This window comes from Rhinolophus ferrumequinum, chromosome 28, assembly GCF_004115265.2.
Source record: "Rhinolophus ferrumequinum isolate MPI-CBG mRhiFer1 chromosome 28, mRhiFer1_v1.p, whole genome shotgun sequence".
In the NCBI taxonomy this organism is placed as follows: Eukaryota; Metazoa; Chordata; class Mammalia; order Chiroptera; family Rhinolophidae; genus Rhinolophus; species Rhinolophus ferrumequinum.
In genome coordinates, this window is record NC_046311.1 from 13,886,870 (window position 1) to 13,907,550 (window position 20,681).

The window sequence follows — 20,681 nt, forward strand, 5'->3', positions numbered from 1 at the left end:
CTGGCCGAGGTGTCGTGTTCTGAAAAGATGTTTCTGGTTACGTGTGAGCAGCTGGTTCTTTGTCAGTGTATTTTGGTCATTTACCTTTGTCCGTTTGAAAGGTTTCACAGAACCGTTCTGTATACAAGGCGTGCTCTTGCCGACGTACGAGGGATTATGGAAGAGGGTACGGTCCTTGGCTGTAAACTGAAGAGACCAGTCCCAAACTGAGGGGAACCTTAAACCCTTTTCATCACCCAACTGGATATTTTTGCTGATAGCAAATTCCTGCAAAACAAAAGATTTGAACACTTGTGAAAAATGCCAAACTACAGATGCTCTCACATGACTTCCTGTTTGCCGAGCCGTTCAGCATGACCCAGCTTACACTGTCTGAAGTGGAGCCACTCCGGACCCACCGCAACTGCACGTGACTCCCAGACAAGAGACATTCGTGGCATCAGGCCAGAGGGCCACTTCACCCCTGCGTGAGCGATCACAGCGGTTCGCTTCCTAAGGACATCAAGGACGCTGGACGCTCTGGGCAACGAGTGTTATCACGAGAAGTCAAATCTCCCGCCTGGGAGACCACAAACAGGTCAAGGTTATTTTTCACTCATTAAGCTCACAATCACATATTTACACCACTGCCTGTTAGGGACAAAGCCTGGTCTGTGGACAGAATCACTGCCATGTATCTTATACTTTTTCCCTGAGTGGAGAGCCACACGTCCCCTGGGCAGTGACCTGAAATACCTGGACCGCAGCCCAGGAGCAGGACGAAGGAGACCACTCCCCGTGGTCGTGGGGTTTGGCTAAGACCACAACAGCCACACAGCACAGTGGGGCCCCATGCTCACAGGAGCCCACGTGTGGCCCCTCTCTGGGCTCATGCAGCCTGGGGACCTGGGGACCCGGTCTTCCCACCACAGCACCCCCAGGGAGCACAACACTACGGACCAACAGCAGGCCGCCTGCACGTGGAAAAGAAAAGGAGCAACCATCTCCCACTGCGCAGTCTCAGTGAGGACTGGAGAAAGGAAGGAGATTTGTCTTGGCGAGTGACAGAGGCAGCTATCCATTTGTCTCTGAAGGAAACGTCCCCAAACCCAACTCTCTGATTCTTATTTTCTGCTCTGTACCTTTCAGGAGTCTTCAAATGTTCTACAGAAAGCAATTCCTTGGAAATGAGAGAAAAGGCAAAGACTAAATGTTACTCGGAAAACAAGTGCTACCGCTAGGAGGCCATTGCTACGCCACAGCCAGGCGTGACCCGCCACAGTGCTGGCTGGGGACCAGCAGGAAATGGGTAAGCTACCGAACAGCACAGGGCACGTTACTATTTCAAATCAGGAAAACAACTCATGAAAGCACCAAATGTACCCAGAATTATTTTTCAGTTATTTGAAATTTCATCGTCTATATGCTTGGATAAAAACAATCCATTTGCTTTAGAACAGTATTGTTAAGAGCTGAAATCCACTAAAACATAAACCCTGACCCATTTCAATGGCCCCTAGGAAAGTACATAAAAAATGGCCATGCTTTTTTTTTTTTTTTTAAATGTGAAATTTGAAAATCTCTGAGGAAAAGGATCAGATTTTCCACAAACGGCACCTGACCACTCGCTTCTATGGCAGCCTGAGAACGGAAAGAAGGCAGCTGCTCTGGCCTACGGCTGTGGGGAAGCCCTGAGGACAGCAGTGCTGAGAACAGCACCTCAGTGGCAGCTCTCTCCGGAGGAGCTCCCTTAAGTCATGAATACAAGACGCCGAGGGAGGGACTGAGTCATGCGACAATGTGCCGGGAGAAGCTTTAGAAAAGAAGTACCAGGGCACAGCACAGAAAGCAGACATGCTTCCAAAGGCACTTGTAAGCCTTCACTCCGGCGTGATCTCTTTGGAACCGTATCTTGGCAGATCCAAACTCCCGCCAAGAAGCAGGAGTGAGGTTTCGGGATGGCCCCCTGGTCCTCCACTCGGTCCCCCGCGATGTGCTGGGATCCCCAGGAATGAGCTCTCGTCTTACACCTCAGTCTCACAGGCTACCTGACTTCCCGGCCTGTGGAAACTGCAAGGTTCACACTGTGTGTCCATGTGTGCACATGTGCCTGGTGTGCGTGGCAGTGAAGAGAGAGGGGAGGCGAAGGCGGCACACGCAGCCCCTGAAGGACCAGCTCACAGCAAAGGCAGGGGCACAGAAACGATACCCAGTGAATGGAGACGTCTGCTGAAGGAACAGTCGTCCCCCAGGAACCCTGAGTCTGTGGCTGCGGTCGGTGTGACACCGGGAGACGTGAGACTCTTAGGGGGGCCCAGAATATATTATAGTTCAGAGCAATTTCCTTCCCCAGTGCTCTGATCTAACATCCTGGGACGGTGCTCAGTGTCGCCGACGGGGCTCCCGCCACGGCTCACCTGTTTTGCGGGGGACCTGTTCCACCTCCCTCCAGCCTCTATAGTAAGCCCCCAGGCCCCTTCCTGCCCAGGACGTCCCCCATTAATGAAGTTCTCCCTGTGGCAATAGCCTGAATAAAACCACCTCCTTCCGTGCCGGGCATTTTATCCTTTCCATCCACAACCCTGAATAACTCATTTCTTTAGGGGAATCTCACAATGCTTCCGAGTTCACAAACTGTTCCCGCTGTTGGCTCTGTTTTACAGACCAGGAGCCTGGCTCAGCGTCGCCCCAGGCCACACTGCCTGGACCAGGCCTTCCGGATGGGGCTGAGGCGCCACCTTCTTAGAAGGGCTTTCCAGCCTTCTTAGAAAGGCTTCCCAGAGGCCCCAGGAGCTGCCTGTTTCTCTCAACCATCACTACAGCATTTACCAGCCATTCCTGCTGTTGGTTCAAATGTAGGAGAGACAACTTGTGGTTCTGGAAAGTTCCACCAGTGGCAACCAAAAGCTAGTTTCAAGTTTGGCTCGAGACCTACCTCTAGGTCAACGAGCTGTGAGTGGAAACTGATAATCTGACCCAAAGTGACTGCAGGCTGGCATGTGGGTCTCGGGTTGGTGGCAAGCCAGCGCCGCAGGGAACCACGGTCCAGAAGATGCCTGCATGTCCCCTGATACGCCTTCTCCACACAGCTCTTAAAGAAAAGTAATCTTGTTCCAGACAAGTCCTATCTTACTGACCTAGGAAGGAAATGTCCTCAAACGGGATGTCTCTGAGTGCCCACCGGACAGCCAAATATGAAAATATACATACAAGAGCACATGTAAGGTAGTTAAAATAATTTAAATCTTTAAACTGGCTTATTATAAACAACAGACATCAGAGGAAAATACATAAAATACTCATTAAAATGAAACAAGTTCCTGGATTTTTATATCTTTAAATAATTCATTCAGAAAATTCATTCATTAGTTTAAAATGGTAACTGAAAGTTTTAAATTAGGTATTTTAAATACGCAGCTAATTGTACTTCAAGTCAACTCCAATAAAGGTTAAAAAAAAAAAAAAAAAAAAGGCCCCAGCCACGTGCCACTCACTGTGCTCTGCTTCACGCGCTGGTGAGGGGAGTTGAACAGGAAGGTGCCAAAGACGGAGATGTGTGTGCTGTCGCACAGCACGGCCAGATAGGTCTCGGAGAACTCGAAGGCGGCTGGGTGCTGCTCCAGCAGCTGCCACGTGGCGTCCAGGAACAGCAAGAACAAGGGAGCCTGGCAAGGACAAAGCGGAACTGGGATTACCTGACGTCCGTCAGCTGTTCTCCTTTACTTCCCACTTTATCACTGATATTAAGGACGAGATCAATAACAAAACATGGAAGCCTAAAGCGCCTGGCTCCTAAGTGGAGCTACAGGACATGTGAGGAGATTGAACAGAGTTTATGTCAAAGTAGTTCCCCCGTGATAAATGTCACAATCCTGATTTGCCTACGAAGCATGCAAAGTTGCAGGAGAAGTAACCAGTACAAGCTGTCACTGTACAAATGGGGATCAGTAAAATATGTGTTTAAGCCCATCCTGGAAACAGTTCTTTAGAACAACAACAAAAAAAAAACAACCAAAAAACAACTTCTGTAATTAGCTTTTAGTTGACCTTGCAGTCTCAGCTTCCAGAAACTTCCCAGTTTCAGAAAAAAGCTGTCATCAGCCTCTGGCTGATTCACATGCTGTACCCCAAGCACAGCAGCCAATGACAGCTGCCGTGTCTTCCCCAGCACACCCCACAGAGTCTGAGCATTTTCAAAGCGAAGTAAGTACTTACTGCTGAGGTTTCTTTAGATCATATACTTCGTTATTAAACGTGACGTAGCACAGGCCACACTGTGCTCTGAAACAACCCGACTGTAAGACACCGCAGGGCCTTTCACAGCTTAACTGTGGACCTAAGGCAGCCACTGTGGGTTCACAGCTGTCACCAAGCTATCCCTCCCACACGTTCCATCCTCAACACATGCACCCCATTTGAAGAAAACATGGTATTCCAAAACGGATTTTTCAAAAACATCTAATGTGCTGGCTATGTGCTTCGCAGAAGCATTAATGCATTATTTCTTCAAGTAGTTTTCAACTTGAAGATTTCTTCAGAATTCTGCCTATATGGTTTCGATAACCTTCGTAAGTACATCAATTTGGACTCTAATCCATTAGACCAGGGGTGTCCAAACTGCGGCCCGCGGGCCAACTGCAGCCCGCGATCCATTGTTAATTGGCCCACAGCAAATTCCAAAAATATATTTAGTTTACTTAAATAAATAAACCAGGTGAGGCAATACATACTTCACCTCGAGTGAGTGGCCCGGCTGTTTGTGTATTTTACCGAATATGGCCCTTGGTGAAAACCACTGACAAAAGTTTGAACACCCCTGCATTAAACTAAGGAAGCCCCGATGTACTAAGTGCAGTTGTAAAAAGCCTCCTCGTCTCTTTCCAGATGGAACATCTCTTCACACGATGACATCAGGTTTATCTTGTCACATTCACAGACTGGAAATAAGCACAGAGATTCTGTTACCTCTTTCTCTGATCTCTTCAAGTGGTTGCATCTGTCTAGGAACTGATATCCGGCCATGACCCACTCCTTCTGGATCAGACTCTGAAATCCAGTAATTGTCCTAAAATAAGGATCCAGCATCACTTGAACGAGAGAAGCTATGATACAGCTCAGGTCTCTTCCCTCTTCCTCTATCAATGAAACAGAAAGAAAACGATTACCACATAGAAAAATTCTGAGAAAGAAAGGAAAAGAGAGGTAAAGTAGAAAATTCAGTCTTCTGTGCCTTCAAAATAACCCACGTGGGAAAATCTCATTAGATCAATAAAGTTAGTGTTCAATGGGAGATGGCCTTTTCTGTGTGTATTTTCCAAAAAGAAGTGCATCCCTCATGTTCTTACATTTCAATGGTTTGTGGGAGACACCTTTCAACAGTCCATTCTATCTCTGTTTTGTCAAGGACACTAACTATATTGTAATCTTTCTACTGGCCACTCCACACGTGACTCAGAGGTGAGTGACAGGAATGGGGCTGTCCCCCACCATCTGAAAAGGGGGCAAATGCTTCCCTCCCGTCTTTTAGAGCTGGTGTCCTTTTCTATGAGGCCAGTAATACCCTGCTCTCAAAGCCAGCCAAAGAAATCAGAAGAAAACTATTGACCAATATCCCTTATGAGTAGTTGTAAAAGTCATCAACAAAATACGAGCAAACCAAATTACCTCAGGAATGCACAAATTTATCCCAGGAATACAAGGCTGACTTAATATCTGACAATCAATTAAAGTAGCATACCGTATTAATAAAATAAAGCACAAAAACAACATGGTCATCTCCTTAGACGCACAGAAAGCATCTGTGTGATAAAAACCCAACATTCATTCTGGATAAAAACTCTCAGCACACTGGGACTAGAAAGGGTACTTCAACCTGATCGAGGAATCTACAAAAACCTACAACCAGCATCATTCTTATTAGCGAAAGGCTGGATGCTTCCCCCCGAGACCAGGAACAAGACAAGGAGGTTTGCTCTTGCCACTCATGTTCCACACTGTACTGGAAACCAGGCCAGAAAAAGAAATCAAAGGCATCCAGGTCAGAAAGGCAGTAGCTGTTTCTGCAGACATGGTCCTGTATGCAGGAAACCCTACAGAACCCACAAAATAACTACTTAAACTAACACAAATCAGTTCAGTCACAGAAATTCTACACAAAACAATCTGAGTACACAAGAAACCGGAAAATGAAATTAAGAAAATAGCTGTATTCACAATAGCCTCAAAAACAAAATACTTAAGAAGAGACCTAACAAAATAAGTGTAAGACTTGGACTCTAAGAACTATAAAACAAACGAAGGGAAATCCCAATAAATGGAGAGTCATTCATTTCATGGATTGGCAGATCCGTCATTAAGGTGGCATTCTCCCCAACTTTATGTCTGGGTTCAACATATTCCTATCAAAATCCCAGTAAACTGTGGTATTTACAAACAATGGAACGCTCTTCAGAAATAAAAAGGAATAAACTGCTGACGCATGCGACATGAATAAACCTCAAAAACATGAATATTAAACGAAAGAAGCTGCAGGCAACAGACCACATATTGTATAATTCCATTTTATGAAACATCCAGAAAATTCCTAAAACTGGACTCTGTATATTTACAAAAAATTACTGATTTGTACATTCAGAATGGGTGAATTTTATAATATGGAAGTTAAACCTCAATACACTGCTTAGAACAGTCTGTAACAGTCTGTCAGGCAGTGCTAGTAAAGTACCGCTCAGTCTCTCTTCTGAGACCTTTCCCGTCAGGACAAAAGCATGAAGAGATGTGCAGAGCAGAACCACGCAGGAGTGACAGCGCCCCTGGTCGGGAGAGGAGAGAACACCGCACTGCCAGCCCTGCCTGCACTTGTGAATTAAATACCCTGTGTGTCATTTCACGGTAACTTCACACAGTGCACTGCTATTCTTTTTCTACCCCATAAGGGTTTTCAACACCTTTACCTTATTCAAGTCAGTTGAACTTGAGACGGTAAAAATACTCCTGTAAGCCTCCGGAGGACTATATATTCGTATACTATACAACATGAATTTATTGTAAAATCAGGTAGTTCATGGTTTATTAAACCTGATGTGTAACCTTAGCCAATGTATTGGCCATAAAGTTATTTAACATACAATTATCCTTTGCTTACATGAAAGATTTTATATTGTAGTTTGTTCCTACCAGACAAAATTCACATTATTGGCTATTTAACTTAGTCAATTTCTCGATACCAAACTATTTCTTTAGAGTCTCAATCTAGCATGAGCCAGAGGCCTTTAAACTAAAATCTACATGAATTAGAAAGCTAGCAAGATCAGACAGAAAGGACACTCTGCCAAGATGAATACACCATAGGAATCCAGTAAGGGCTGTGGCCCACCCTCCCACAATACAGGAAGGAAGACTAAAACGCGGGCAGAACACTGGGCCCTTTCTGTTCTACTTGCAGTCTTTGCGCTTCCGCCACTGTTTTTCTTCAATGGTGTGCAAAACCTGGGGTGTACACGGCAGTAGCGCAGTAAATGAGAGCCGGCTGAGAGTAACGACCTTTACTCGAGTGTGGCCAGTCTGTGACCACGCTGGCCACACGCTGCCCAGTGTCTGCAATCATGAATTACCTTGGAGGACCACAGAGACACGCTTGCTTTCCAGCATATACACAAGTTCTGCTGAATGCTTCAGGAACGCCCTGAAAAGAGAAAGGGAAAAACAGTGTTAAAAATCAAATATCCACTACAAAGATTTAAAAAAAAAACAAAAAACCTGAAATCAAGCAAATCTAATTTTTCGCTATACACGTTTATATTTTCAATAACCTTTATGAATTTTTTCAGTATTTATGATTCTTCAACAGAGAACACTTTGATTTTTATATCAGGGCAATTCATTAACCTTTTATGAAAAGGAGTTGGTTTACATTACATTCTTGAAATGATGAAACTTTAGAGATGGAAAAGATATTAGTGGTTCCCAAGAGCCAGGGATGGGATGGGATGGGATGGGGTAGGGTAGGGTGAGGTGGGGTGGGGTGGGGTGGGGTGCGGTGGGGTGGGGTGCGGTGGGGTGGGGGGAGAGGTTGCGACTCTAAAAGGGCAGCACCAGGAGCCTTGCGGTGATGGGGCAGCCCTGCATCCTGCTGGTGGTGGCTATGGGAGTCTGTACACGTGCCAAAACCACACACAACTACACACACACTGGAGAATTCTGAATGAGGACGGCAGATTGCAGCACCGTCAGTGTCCTGGTCTGGACACCAGAACATTCTGGTTCTGTGAGGTGTTGCCATGGGGAAGCTGGATGAAGAGTCCTGGCTCTACACTATTTCTGTAACTCCTGTGAATCTATCACTATTTCCAAACATAAAGTTCAAGAAGAAAAAAGGAAGTGGTTGTACAAACCTTACATATTCTAACCACCGAGTACCTTCCAGTGAAGATAACCATTTCTCTTCAGTTTCTTCAAAAGGCTCTGTAATACATACGTAATTATACAGACATATAATTATATATAAACATACACATACATAAATACACACATTTTGAGGCTCTTTAAGCTTCATTTCACATGCTCGGTATCAGAGTTAAGTGACACATCAGTTTTTAATATTTGAAAGTTGGCTTTAAGGAAGTGTCATGCACTTTCATTTAAAATATAAACATTTAAGAAGACATGCTACAATTGTATAAAAAACAACAGAAAAGCACCCCCTTGGGCCTCCACCTTCTCTGTGGTTCTTCCAGGGACGGTGAGGGGAGCCCGCCCACCTCCACACGGGAGAGCTGGCAGTCCCAGCCTTCCTGCTCAGCCCGGGTCTTGATCCTGACGCTCACATCTGCGTGAACAGCTGCGCAGGTGCCTCACTCCCTGCATGCGTGCCCTCCTCACTGCAAACCTGCGCTCCCTCTCCTCCCCTCCTCCCCTCTTCCCCTCAGGGCCGCCTCCCTGCACACAATGTACATGGCAGGGATCAGGACGACCTTCCTGTCAAGGTTGGCACTGCCCTACCCACCCTGCCCCATCCTGGCTTGGCCTGTGGCCTCTCAGCTCACAAGCCTCATGATTCAGTCACGTCCGACTTACTGAATGGCTGACGCTTATCCATGTCACTGGGCTTTCTTAACATGCCCTCCCGTCCCCAGCTCTCCTTGCAGGTGAGCGCCCACTCTCACTCCGGACCCCAATGGCTGCCTCTCCTGACTGCCAGGTGACAGGGGTTCTCTCCGAGCTCCTTTTACCCTAGATGCTTTCCTGTCAGCTGTCCTTCCATGACACATTGAGAGTGTCTGGTACGTATTTGCAATTGTGAAGTCTGAGCCTGCACAATTACAACATGACTCTGGCAAGTTGTGTGTCTCAAAGTATAACTGTGCATTAAACTCTCAGTGAGTGTGTAAGGAAGCAAGTTGTTCTAGGAAAGTCTCCTACACCTTTCATGATTTGAAGGTGACTTATTTGGTTCATTCCCCCGCCTCCCAAAACAGAAAGCAGTTTACACTTCATTTTCTAAGGGCTCCTGACGTTCTCATACAGTAATAATTTGTACAAATATTTCATTGAGCCTCTACTTAAATACATGTATTAGATTCCTAAGGAATATCACTTCCTGACATGCCTCATACCATGCTGTACTCCCACTCACCTCACACACACACGTAAAGTAAGAATGAAATTACCGTTAACACATAGTTGCTTAAGTTTTACAAAAGCCGCCTGTATTTCTTGGATATTGGGCAGAGTCTTATCCAAATCTGACTTGTAAACATCACTCCTCTGTGGATGACTTTTAGTTACTGCATTACAAATCCTAAGAAAGACAAAATCCGTTAGTCACTTCATTCATTTATTCAACATGTATTTCTTGAACACCCCGTAGGAGCCAAGGCACTACTCTAAGAGCTGGGGACAGAGAGATGAACAGGACAGGCCAGGTCTCTGCCTTCAGGGGTTACCTCCTTGGTGGTGGTGGTGGTGCGGGCGGGCGGGGGGGTATAAATGAGAAGGAAACAGGCTGTGGGGAATGCCATGGGTGATGTCATCGAGTGAATACAGGCAACTTCACGTCATGTGGTCAGACATGGCTCCTCTGCATACATGATACTGCAGCCAAACCCCTAGTGACCAGAAGCCACATACAGATGTGGGAGCAAGTGTTCTAGGCAGAGGGACAGCTAGTGCAAAGGGCCTCTGCTAGAACCTAGAGAAGGCCAGTGGAGCTGAGATGACGCATCTGAGGGAAAAGGGGGTGGAGATGAGGTTGGACAACAAAGGTTGTCTGTCCTAATTATGAATAATAGGACAGCTGAAAAACACAAAAGGAATTAAAATAATTCTTAGCTTAATACGCTGAATCATTCAAGCTGCCACTGGCTGTAGGTTTTATAATTAACTCTCAACCAAGAGTGTTGCAGTCTTTCCTTTAAGAGCTATACTACTAACCGAGCACTCCATCAGCAGGCGTGTTAATGAAAACAAGGCCCGGAGTATGATGTAATACACAGTTACTTTCTAACGTGATTAAGGTAAAAGGAAAATCTGCCAGAGAATATGGATGTGTGCAAACTGTAGTCATCTCCTCGCCAGAAAACTGAAGGGTCACAGGAGGGTCACTCGATAGTTACTTGCTTCAGCAAACGCGGCTTTCTTAGTTACGGCGCTCTGGGGAAAAACTAAGATCGGGCTGCACCAGTTTCTGAGGCTCAAAGAGCCTGTTCTCTGAGATCTGCTTTTGTTTTTCATTTATTTACTGAATACTGAATAAATATTCAACATCGTAGGTATTTCCTGGGTGCTGAATGTATTATACAAGGCTGTACAAAACAGTGCCTTCATCTCATGGAATTTAGGGTCTAATGAAAGACAGGCAGTAACCAAACAAACACACATGTACGACCAAATTCCAAAATCAGTGTTTTGACAAAAACTCAGAGAACCACAGAGAATGATGGCTGGAGGCCTGCTGTGACATGGGAGGCGGGCAAGGCTTATCTCACAGAAGGGATGTTTGAACGGAGACATAAAGAGCGAGTGAGTCCTGAGCGGGTGGGGGACAGTGCTTGTGGATGTGTGTGAAGAAGGGGCCAGAAGAAAGGAACAGCATAGCCGTGGTCGGGGATGGAAAAGGCCTGGGAAAGGCCAGGGCGGAGGGAGCCCAGGAGGAGCAGGGCACGGGCCTAGATGAGAAGGGGGGGAGAAGTGAGGGCAGCCTCCAACCCACTGGGAGGGTGGGGCTGGGCGGAAAGACGTTCTGTAAGATTTCCGAACAGTGAAGTGACAGCACTGGATGATGGCTTAGATATGCGGAAGGACAGTGAAAGGAGAAGGCAGCAAGGATGAGCCCCGGGTCTCTGAGAGCTGGGAGAGGGCGTGGTAGCCACGGTGGGGCCATGTCTGTGAGTTTGGTTTTGGACATAGTTGAGTTTAAAGGGCCTTTGAGAGCTCGGCATGCCATTGTCCGATTAGACGGGAGATGTCAATTTGGTGACCACTAAAGCCACAGCCACAGGTGGACTTCAGGAAGGGAATGCGGAATGGAAGAGGTGATGCCTGGAGAGGACGACGGGCGTGCAGGGGGCACTGAGGACCAGGGAGGAAGAGAACCTTCTGGAAGTGGAGAGGAGCAGAGGGCTTTATGGAGAGACTGACCACTAGTGTTGCCTGCCCACTGCCATGACGAGGACTCAGAAACGCCTAGTGCTTTAACGACACAGACGTTACTGGGGCTTTCGCAGGTGATGCCCAGCTTGTCCGTGGTGGCACAGTTTAAGCCACTGTGACTCTGTAGCCCTGAGATTGAAACTGTAAGAAAAGTCGGATTCATCCTGAAGTGTCTCCACTAGAACCCACTGCACTCTGAAAGGACATTAGAGGCGATGTCACAGCAGGACGTCAGCAGCGTAAGAGCCCTGAGTGTCTTGTGAGCCAAAGAATCAGACTGTCCTCAGGACCCTTAAATGTTAGCTCTGCCGCATTCACATAGTCCTTCCTCCGCACGTGACGCGCACGTGGAGTGTGTGGTGCTGACCAATCAGACTACACCGTCCTCCAGCTCTTTTCCCTTGGCTGGGAGCTCACGGTACTTGTCTATGACAACTAGTCCCCACACCACCAAGCCGCCCGGTCACCTCTGGTCAATCTTCCGCTGCTGCAGCACGTCCTTGATGACGGCCACCCGCACGAGCGCGCTGCCGTTCGAGTGGCTCCAGCTCCAGACCTAGGGGAGAGCACGGCCTTTATTTACCTCAGGGCATAGGAAACGGGCATCAGCATCTACGAGAGCCAACAGACAGCACTTACCGGCATCCTTCTTCCCACGAAAGAGTGGGAAAAGGTCTTCAGATCCTGGTCTGCTAATGAACTTGGCACCACAAAGTATTCTGGAAGGCTGCGGGGGAGAGGACACATCGGAAGGTGAGGGCCTGTGCTTCAGGCAGCGTAAGAGCGCTCTGCACATTGATCCGATACATTTAACGTGCAGCCCACGGAGGAGCCACACGGGGGGCACAGACCATCCTAGACATCTCAGTCTGAAACGTGTGATGAGGTCACAAAACGTGTAATAGAACGGGGGAAAATCCAGAGGGTATTTGCAATATTATCCAAAATGCCTATTCATCAAACATGGATGCAGTTTCTGAAAACCATATCCACCTCTGTCCTCTTGATGGGCTACGGGGAAGGCCATCCAGGCACACCAAAGCAAAGCACACCACAAACCTACCGAGAAGCACCAGCTCCCTTCTCTCCCTCTCCTACCCTGCCCCATCCCCGGGACGGGCAGACTCCAGGACACTGACGAGACAGCAATTACTCGTGGACACGTTCCCTGCACCTGAGGCCACGCCCCGCCTCTCCTTTCCTCCACATGCGGGCAGGTGGACAGAGGCTGGTCTAGCCAGGCCCTGTCACGTGCTACTTGACCCATACCACACCTGAGCACACTGGCCACCCAGCCTACATTCAAGGGGAGGCAGGCGACCCACGCCACACGCTCCAAACACCTCCTAGAACTGCAGTCCTGGGCCAACCAGCAATTTCAGGGGAGTGCTTTGGTCTGAACACGGCTTACCTGTGAGGGCTACGGAGACATTAATGATCTGAAAAGAAAGCATCCCCCCAAATCCACGAGCACTCAATGCTATAAACAGACTAACTTCAAAAACAATTTCCTGGTCACTTTTGGAGGATTCTAGGCACCCAGTTCATTGATCTGAAAACTGGTGAAGTAAAGGGAAAAAAGTACACAAACAGTCGACGCTTGAGCGACACAGCTTTAAACTCCGGGGGTCCAAAGAATACTGTATCTACTACACACAACAAACAAAACATCGGTGCGGCTTCCAGTCAACAGCAGGCGATTAGGAGCGATGTTTTGGGGGAGTCAAAGTTACACTGAGACTGGCGACCGCGCGGGTGCCGCTAAGCCCGGCGCTGCTCGAGCCCACGGCGCTGCCTTTCTTGTACGCCGAGCACTGCAGGGTATTACAGGGCAGATGAGAGAAGAGTGAGACGGACGGCAGACAGAAAGACAGCACCCTCAGAACACTCACGGCCGTGGGCGTGGCCATCAGTGCTGAAGACAGCACGCTGGCAGCTAAGCCTCCAACACAAAGGGACTCTGTACTGACCGCCACCGGCCCAGGTCGACCAGCATCCCAGTGGTGCCAAGTTCAAGGTGATGCAACAGGAAGCGAGAGGACAGCAGGAGGAGACATTCCTGCCCCAAACCGGGAACCCGCATCGAATGAACGTATCCCTTCCTCCCGTGGTAACTAACACGGCACAGAAACGCAGGCTGCAGGGCAGCTCACTGAAGGACCCCGCGGGGGGGAAACCAGCATGACTGAGAATGTGGAAAACTCTACGGAACAAATGACCTGGTGGTGTCACCAGATAAACAGTCAGTAGCAAAGGGCTGGGAGGAGTCTGTCATAACGAGGAGGAGTCTCCATAACGAGGCCTGAAAGACACACCCAGGGAGCTCCCTGTGCTTCTCATTGGCACTAACTCACACCTACAAGACAGACACACATACAAATAAACACTGACTGGATTCTTGAGGACAGTAAGGCATTACTGTCCATTTCTTTCAATGGATGTTGATATTGTGATTATGTTCAAAAGCCCTTGTCTTCCACCTGAAATATTCTTTAAAGCATTACTCAAAACAAATATTCCACTGACCAAAACTCGGGAGTTACAGTGAGATCAGTTTGAGTAAGTCACCTGCAGCTGTCAATGACGTCGTCAAACATGGACTCACCAAGTGGATATCATGTAACCCTCGTTAATGGAGCAAACTCTCCACCCGGAAGCACCCGTCCTCTTGACTTCTCTGTCCCAGTCTGAGTAGGTTTCAAAGAGTGGCGTTTTCTGGCTGCTGCCACCGCCAGCTGCACTGCCAGCTCCTGGGGGTGCCCCGTTAATGTTGCTGGCTATAAAAAGAAGCACAATTATCAATTTAGTTCTCACAGTCACAGTCATCCAGCACCCCCAGCCACTCTCGTGCCTCCTGTCACAAGCAAGCGGAGGTGGCAGCTCCTCCCGCGTCCTGTAAGTCTCCCCAAGACTGTCTCATCACTATTCCCAGCGGTGCTGACAAAGGGGCCGCCATCCCTTCTCACAGAACACTCAGGCTGTCGTGTCCTCACGCAGCTCTCTCCCAGCTGCGCAGCACCTCGCACTGTGCCCTCCTACTGGCTCCATCTGCAGTCCTTCCCCACACAAACCGGGCAGTTGATGCTGAAGACTCACCTGACCACTCGGGCCCCTCCCGTGACTGCACCACTCACCTGCCCTCCTTTAAGACCACCTTCCCCAGGGATGCACGCTGCCAGGAGCCCTTATTTCCCCTGCATTTCTTTTCTCCTTAACTTCAACTGTCTTCTATCCTTACCGTCTATAGAAACCGTTCATGAGCCTCCCGGCCCCAAACTGTGGAGTAAACCCAAGTCATTGCTCATTTTCTCCTCCTGCTGCCTGGGAAAAACGAACGCATCCAACAAGCCTCTCTAGTCTCAAGCCGTCCACATCTGTCACCTAATAGTGCCTTCTCAACCCCTTTCTACGGCTCCTGATAACACTCCTGGGTCTTCTGTAGCTGCTCCATTCCCCTGTGAGAAGCTCCCCAGGATCCCCCACATGGCGCCCGAGCACCAGTGCACGTGGAGGTCCCAGCACAGAGGACCGAGAGCGCATATCCTCGTGACAAGGTCGGGGGGGCGTGCAGAGTGACTGAGGCGGTGTCCCGACAGCCAGCCTCATCTCCCTGCCAGTCTGGGGTGACAGACTTCCTTCCTGGCCCAGTGTCTGACTGCTCCAGGCTGCGGCTGTGGCGAGTCTCCCCACTGAGGTCCCTGAATGCTGCGGGGACTCAGGCCGGCCTGCACTCGCCACGCGGCCATGTCCCGACACAAGTCTCCATGAGACTTCCCCCTCCCCCCAAACTTTCATTCGTGGTCACTTTCCAACTGAGGAAGCAAAGCTCACTGGCTTCTCTCACAGAGCATCGCTGCCCTGTGCTGCCACGACTCCCCCCTCCCACTGTCCTCGGCAGCCATCCGAAGCCCCTCACCAGCCCATGAACACAGCAGGCCATTGCTAGGGACTATTTATGAACACCTGGTGTGAGACGGGTATTTTCTGAGAACCTACCACGTGCTGAGACCTGAAAAGAAACCCCGAGTGAGACGTGATGTGTCCCGAGAGCACTAACAAGAGAGTGGGGTCAGCTCCGCACACAGAGGAGCCCCGAGCTCCCACGCAGACCCGGGCCTGTAGCCAACCACACCTCCTGCAGGGCCCTACGGGATGAGCTGACACTGCCAGGTGGCTGGGGCGGCGGCAGGTACGCAGGATAGCACGCAACAGCCACCCGGCCTAACTGCAGTGCCCAGTAACTGCCTACAGCCAGGGCGTTCGGGCTTCAAGGGCCCGTGGCAGGGGATGCAGAATTGCATGGGGCCTGGACTCCTGATCTCTGCTGCCCCAAGCAGTGACCACGAGCCACTTGTGCTGCTTACACTTAAACTGAAATGAAAATGGAATAAAAGGAAAACTTCAGTCCCTGAGCTGCAGCAGCCACAGGCGGCTGGTGGCTCCTCCTCCATCAAGGGCAGACGAGAGCATTTCTGCCCCTGGACAGCGCCACGCTAGACAGTGACGCTCCTTCCTACCTGCCATGCTAGGAATTCTGAATTCTACCCTTTAAGTGGCATCAGAATTACCCACTGATTCTGATGTTAGCAGAATTTGTTAACTAAAATGTGAATTGCAAGCACATATCCTGGAGCCCCGCTGCACCAGAACCTTCTCTACAAGAGCCACCACCGGAAGGTGTGCTGGGGACCTTGGGTTGTGATCTTTCTAGAATGCAGAACCTTCATGGAATTTCCAGGCAATTCCCACTTTATATGCAGTGTTCCAGAGCACCAAAACCCACAGAAGCTGGTCAATATTAGAAAATCTAAGTAATTCATCATATGACCAAATTAAAAGGGAAACACCCCAAATTGTCAGCTGGTAAGCACAGAAAAGCATCTGACAGAGTTCGACACCTGCTCATGATTTAAAACAATGTTAGGAAATTACAATAAAGGGGAATTTCCTTAACTTGATAAAGAATATTTATCAGAACACACAGCAAACATCACCCTTATTACAACCAGGCACAGAAACGATACCCGCCGTCATTATTTCCAGTCAACACTGCAGCGAAAGGTCCTCGCCACACAACACGACCACCAGCGCCAAACAAGCAGAGCAGGCACACACTCTAAGTTTTTAGAGAGCTACGTAAATAGCTTGGCAGTGCACTCCTAGCTGAGTCTAAACTCCCATAGTTTGCAGTGTTTTGAAGTGACAGACTTGAGTAAGCTGGGCTGACAACACGCTACTGTTTATGACCTTGTTCCTTTGGCAAAGTTTCATCTCGAGATCTAAGACTAGACAAATTTTTCTGAACATCAAGTGAGAGCAACTAAAGGATCTCGCGTTGTTTGCTGTTTTATAGGTTTCGTTCGTTTAAACCCTGTCCACTTGTCAACAACCGGCCGAGGTCCTTTGTGTGGTCTCCACCTCCTTCAGGGATGCGTATTACAGAATGCGTGGCTGACACTCAGGCCGGCATGCGAGTCTGCACATTCCACTGCTTTCCAGGAAGTCCCGAAGGCCTGATGAGCCTGTGCCTGCTCCACACGTGGACCACTAACGGGGTACAGCGACAGACTGACACGGCTGCTCACCTTCAGGAGATCCGGGTCCCCTGACACTTAGCTCTGCCGTTTTAGGACACAGTTCCTACACGAGCTAAACGTGAAACCTGAGTGCTCCCGACCAGGCCACCTTCTGTGACACGGCTCGGAAGCTAATCCTGGGCTGGGCTGCAATTATCTTCGAGCGGCCTGTCCGTATTTAGAAAGGCCTCATGCAACAGCAAAGACAACAAAAGTGGTCAACATCTCAGAAGAAAGCCTGTCCCTGTGATGACACTGCAGGAATCAGACGTTGTAAAGAAGAGCGAAGGAGCTCAAACTGGGGCTGTGACCCTGAAGTTCGACAGAGGGGAGTCGACCAAGTGGCCCCAACGGGGGCCTGGACCGTGGGCCTGGGCTGCAGGCCGCAGGGCGTGCTCCTGAGAGCTCCCGGGGACTCTGAGATGCACGGGCTGGGGAGGTACCACAGCACCCCCGAGACAGGAGGATCCACTCGGCGTGTACAGCTACCCTGAGACTCCTGAAAGAGCTGACAAGCAACCAACTTTAAAAATTCCTACCCGGTTTCAAACGGTCTGTGCTCTGTAAGTGTTTCCAAATTAGCAGTGAAAGGGAAAGCTAGTACCAAGGCAACATTAATAAAAGGGATAACATTACAGAATGAGATAAACGTCACTAGAAACGTACGTTTTCTGCTGTGTCTGCCTTAGCACTTCAGATTCCATCACAGAAGTCACAAGCACAATGTCTGCCATGGCACAGAGCTGCTAACACTGAGGCTGCAGGGAACTTCGTGAGGTTTTCAATTCTCTGGTTCCAGAAGCATAATCTGACATCTTATCGATTTTATAACAAAGACAAGTCTGTACTTTGTGGACATTATTTGCCCAATAATAACCTGATGATGAAAACAGAGTCCCTGTGGTTTCTTTCAAGTTCCAAGAGAACAAATGGAACCATTGTTCCTGTTTGTGCCAGGGCCTCCTGGGAGGGGAGGGGAGGGGTGGGGAGGAGAGGTGGGTGCTGGGCCTGTCTCCGTATTCCAGGACCCGCACTGAAGTACCTGCATGACTGCTGAGCTTGGCACAGATGGTTTTTCACTTGAGTGAGTGAGGCCGAACAGGAAAGAAGCCCTCAGAATGCCTAGGGCCACCTAAAGAAATCTTTTCTTAGGTAACTGTAGGGGACATCCTCTAACCTCAGGTCTTACTTGTGGCAACAGCTTTGTCACCTACCTGCCTGCAAAAAGCACTTCTTTAATCCAGCCAGTGAATCAAGGTGTTACCCAGAAGTTCAAGAGTGGATTATTGGGCATCTTTCACTCACAAATTACAGAGTTCTGACTGCAGTGTGTGGGCATCTCAGGCTTCTTTTGACCTTAAAGATGCAGTTTGTGCTTCTGCAACAGCATGGAAAGCTATTAAAGGTTGTTACGCTATGAGGACCTTAACAAAACTGCAGCCGAGTGTATGTTTATGAAGCACCTGTCAAAGGAGGAGGACGCTGAAGGACGTGACACAACAAGCGTTCCTAAATATTTTAAGTATTTTAAGTATTAACTACCAATTTTACCAACAAGATATAGAGAACCAACTGACACACATAAGAAGAGCTAGGGGTTGAATAAACTATTGAAATCATTATTAACCCAAAGATGCCCACCAGGAATGAAGAAAACTGTGAAAAGTGACTGAGGGGGGCATCCCGCCCCCAAAGCATAATGAAATTTACTTGTTTTTACTGAGCTCAAGTCTTTGCATTACTGCAGCAGTCACGGGTCTGCAGCCTGGACTGAACCCTTTCTATCAGAGAAAAGCAGCATCAAGACTTGGTCTGCATCATAAACAAATGAAGCAGGAATCACAGACTCTGCTACAGCTCCTGTATCGTGTGAAACTTTATTTCAGCTCCTCTTGCCATTCGGACAAGCATCTCACTGCGGCCAGCCCTGCCAAGCAGGGGCTAAGCTTGATGGTGAGCCAAAGGCACGTTCGCCTCTCTACGAGTGCAGGACCCACAACACTGACTTTCAGACAGGAAGGGAACTGTCTTTATGTTAAGAAATAAACTTCAAAATTAAATGCATTGCTCAAGTCTAGGTTGTAATTAGTTGTATCTTGAAAATTAAGTTACAAATACTTTGTCATCCAATTTCTATAACGACAGTGCCGTAAGAAAAAAGCCCTGGTTCTGTCAAGCATGGCGTTCACATATCATCTATGGTTTACAAGTATCTTTTAAAGCAGCGAAGACGTGCTTTATGTATATACTATGTATATACTATGTACTACTCCTACATTTTAGTGTATTTATAATATAGTGATACTGGAATATACTTTTATTATACAGATTCTTTAAATTATTACCATATGGTTTGAGGTAACAAAATGAAACAGACTAGCCCAATTAGTAATTTTATAAGATCCCCACCCAGACCATTCCGGCGTGAATGGATTATTTCATTATAAATATATAACTGATTTATGTTTCTTCCTTAAAGAGTGGGAGAACACGTGACTCAGTAAGCGACGTGATGTGCGGTCACTAACCCACAAGGGGCGAATACGACAGATGACCTCTTTGTTTTCCATCTTTTTTATGAGACTAAAAAAGTATTTGATTAAAATTACATTAGTATATAAAAAGAATGTACAGAATTACGTGACCACCTGGAATTTTCTTTGGTGATGTCATCACTGACAGGTATGTGGACAGAATTATGTCACATTTATAAAAACTACTCAGAATATACTTGTCCTTTGGACAAATGCTCATCTCTTCCTTTCATCCATCTTATTGAGAAATATAAAGTCAATGTTCTGACTACCTAAATGAAGTCCAGTAAAAAGCTGAACGACTTCAGCTTTTGCCTGAAATCATACCTTGCCAGAAAAGATCATGCATTTCAAATGTTTTAATTGCCAGTTTTCTTAAAAGATTAACTCAAGCTACCAATTAAAAGGGGGGGATGTATCTTTCTCTATCATAAAATACAAGCCAATGACTGCAGGTAAAATACTGACATGACTCCTATGTTTACAGCTGCTTGCAGGTTCTTCCTGGTCACTTTTTCAGAAACAATCTGACAAATACTGTCTCTTTTCGTATACAGTGCTCACTTCTCTAACAGCCCCGAAGCTGAAAATTCAATAATCACTGAAGCTCAGGTCGCTGGAGGCTTGATAAACACGAATCAAATTTACACAATGTAAAGTTAGTCACAATATTTAATATTTTCATATTTACCTGAATTGTGGTATTTTTTCCCAACATATTCAAATGCAAAGAGTAGCTGGAGGTCTGTTGGCTGGGAATAATGAGCTATTGCAAGGCATACCTAGGAAAAATTCTACATTTAGAATTTGATTTTAACACACTTAGTTAAATGAAATGTACAATAAGGCCTTGTTATGGGGGCGTCGGCGAAGGGCAGTGATTATCGATACTTATTTACATGTTTTCTGCTGATCTCCAATGTGGAAGAGCTCCTAAGGCCAC

The 20,681-nt window shown here is 47.7% G+C and overlaps 1 protein-coding gene across 4 annotated transcripts in view; it reads right to left on the minus strand.

Moving 5' to 3' along the window:
- The window catches only part of MTMR10 (myotubularin related protein 10), a 45,149-nt gene that overhangs the window by 4,162 nt on the left and 20,306 nt on the right, over positions 1-20,681 (minus strand). For all 4 annotated transcript variants that reach the window (XM_033100096.1, XM_033100097.1, XM_033100098.1 and 1 more), the window contains 10 exons: positions 20,430-20,520; positions 14,234-14,405; positions 12,268-12,355; positions 12,096-12,184; positions 9,648-9,778; positions 8,373-8,442; positions 7,593-7,663; positions 4,945-5,114; positions 3,474-3,644; positions 85-267 (listed from right to left, as the gene is read on the minus strand). In XM_033100096.1, coding sequence (XP_032955987.1) covers positions 85-267; positions 3,474-3,644; positions 4,945-5,114; positions 7,593-7,663; positions 8,373-8,442; positions 9,648-9,778; positions 12,096-12,184; positions 12,268-12,355; positions 14,234-14,405; positions 20,430-20,520 — 1,236 coding nt within the window. The remainder of the gene's footprint in view (positions 1-84; positions 268-3,473; positions 3,645-4,944; positions 5,115-7,592; positions 7,664-8,372; positions 8,443-9,647; positions 9,779-12,095; positions 12,185-12,267; positions 12,356-14,233; positions 14,406-20,429; positions 20,521-20,681) is intronic.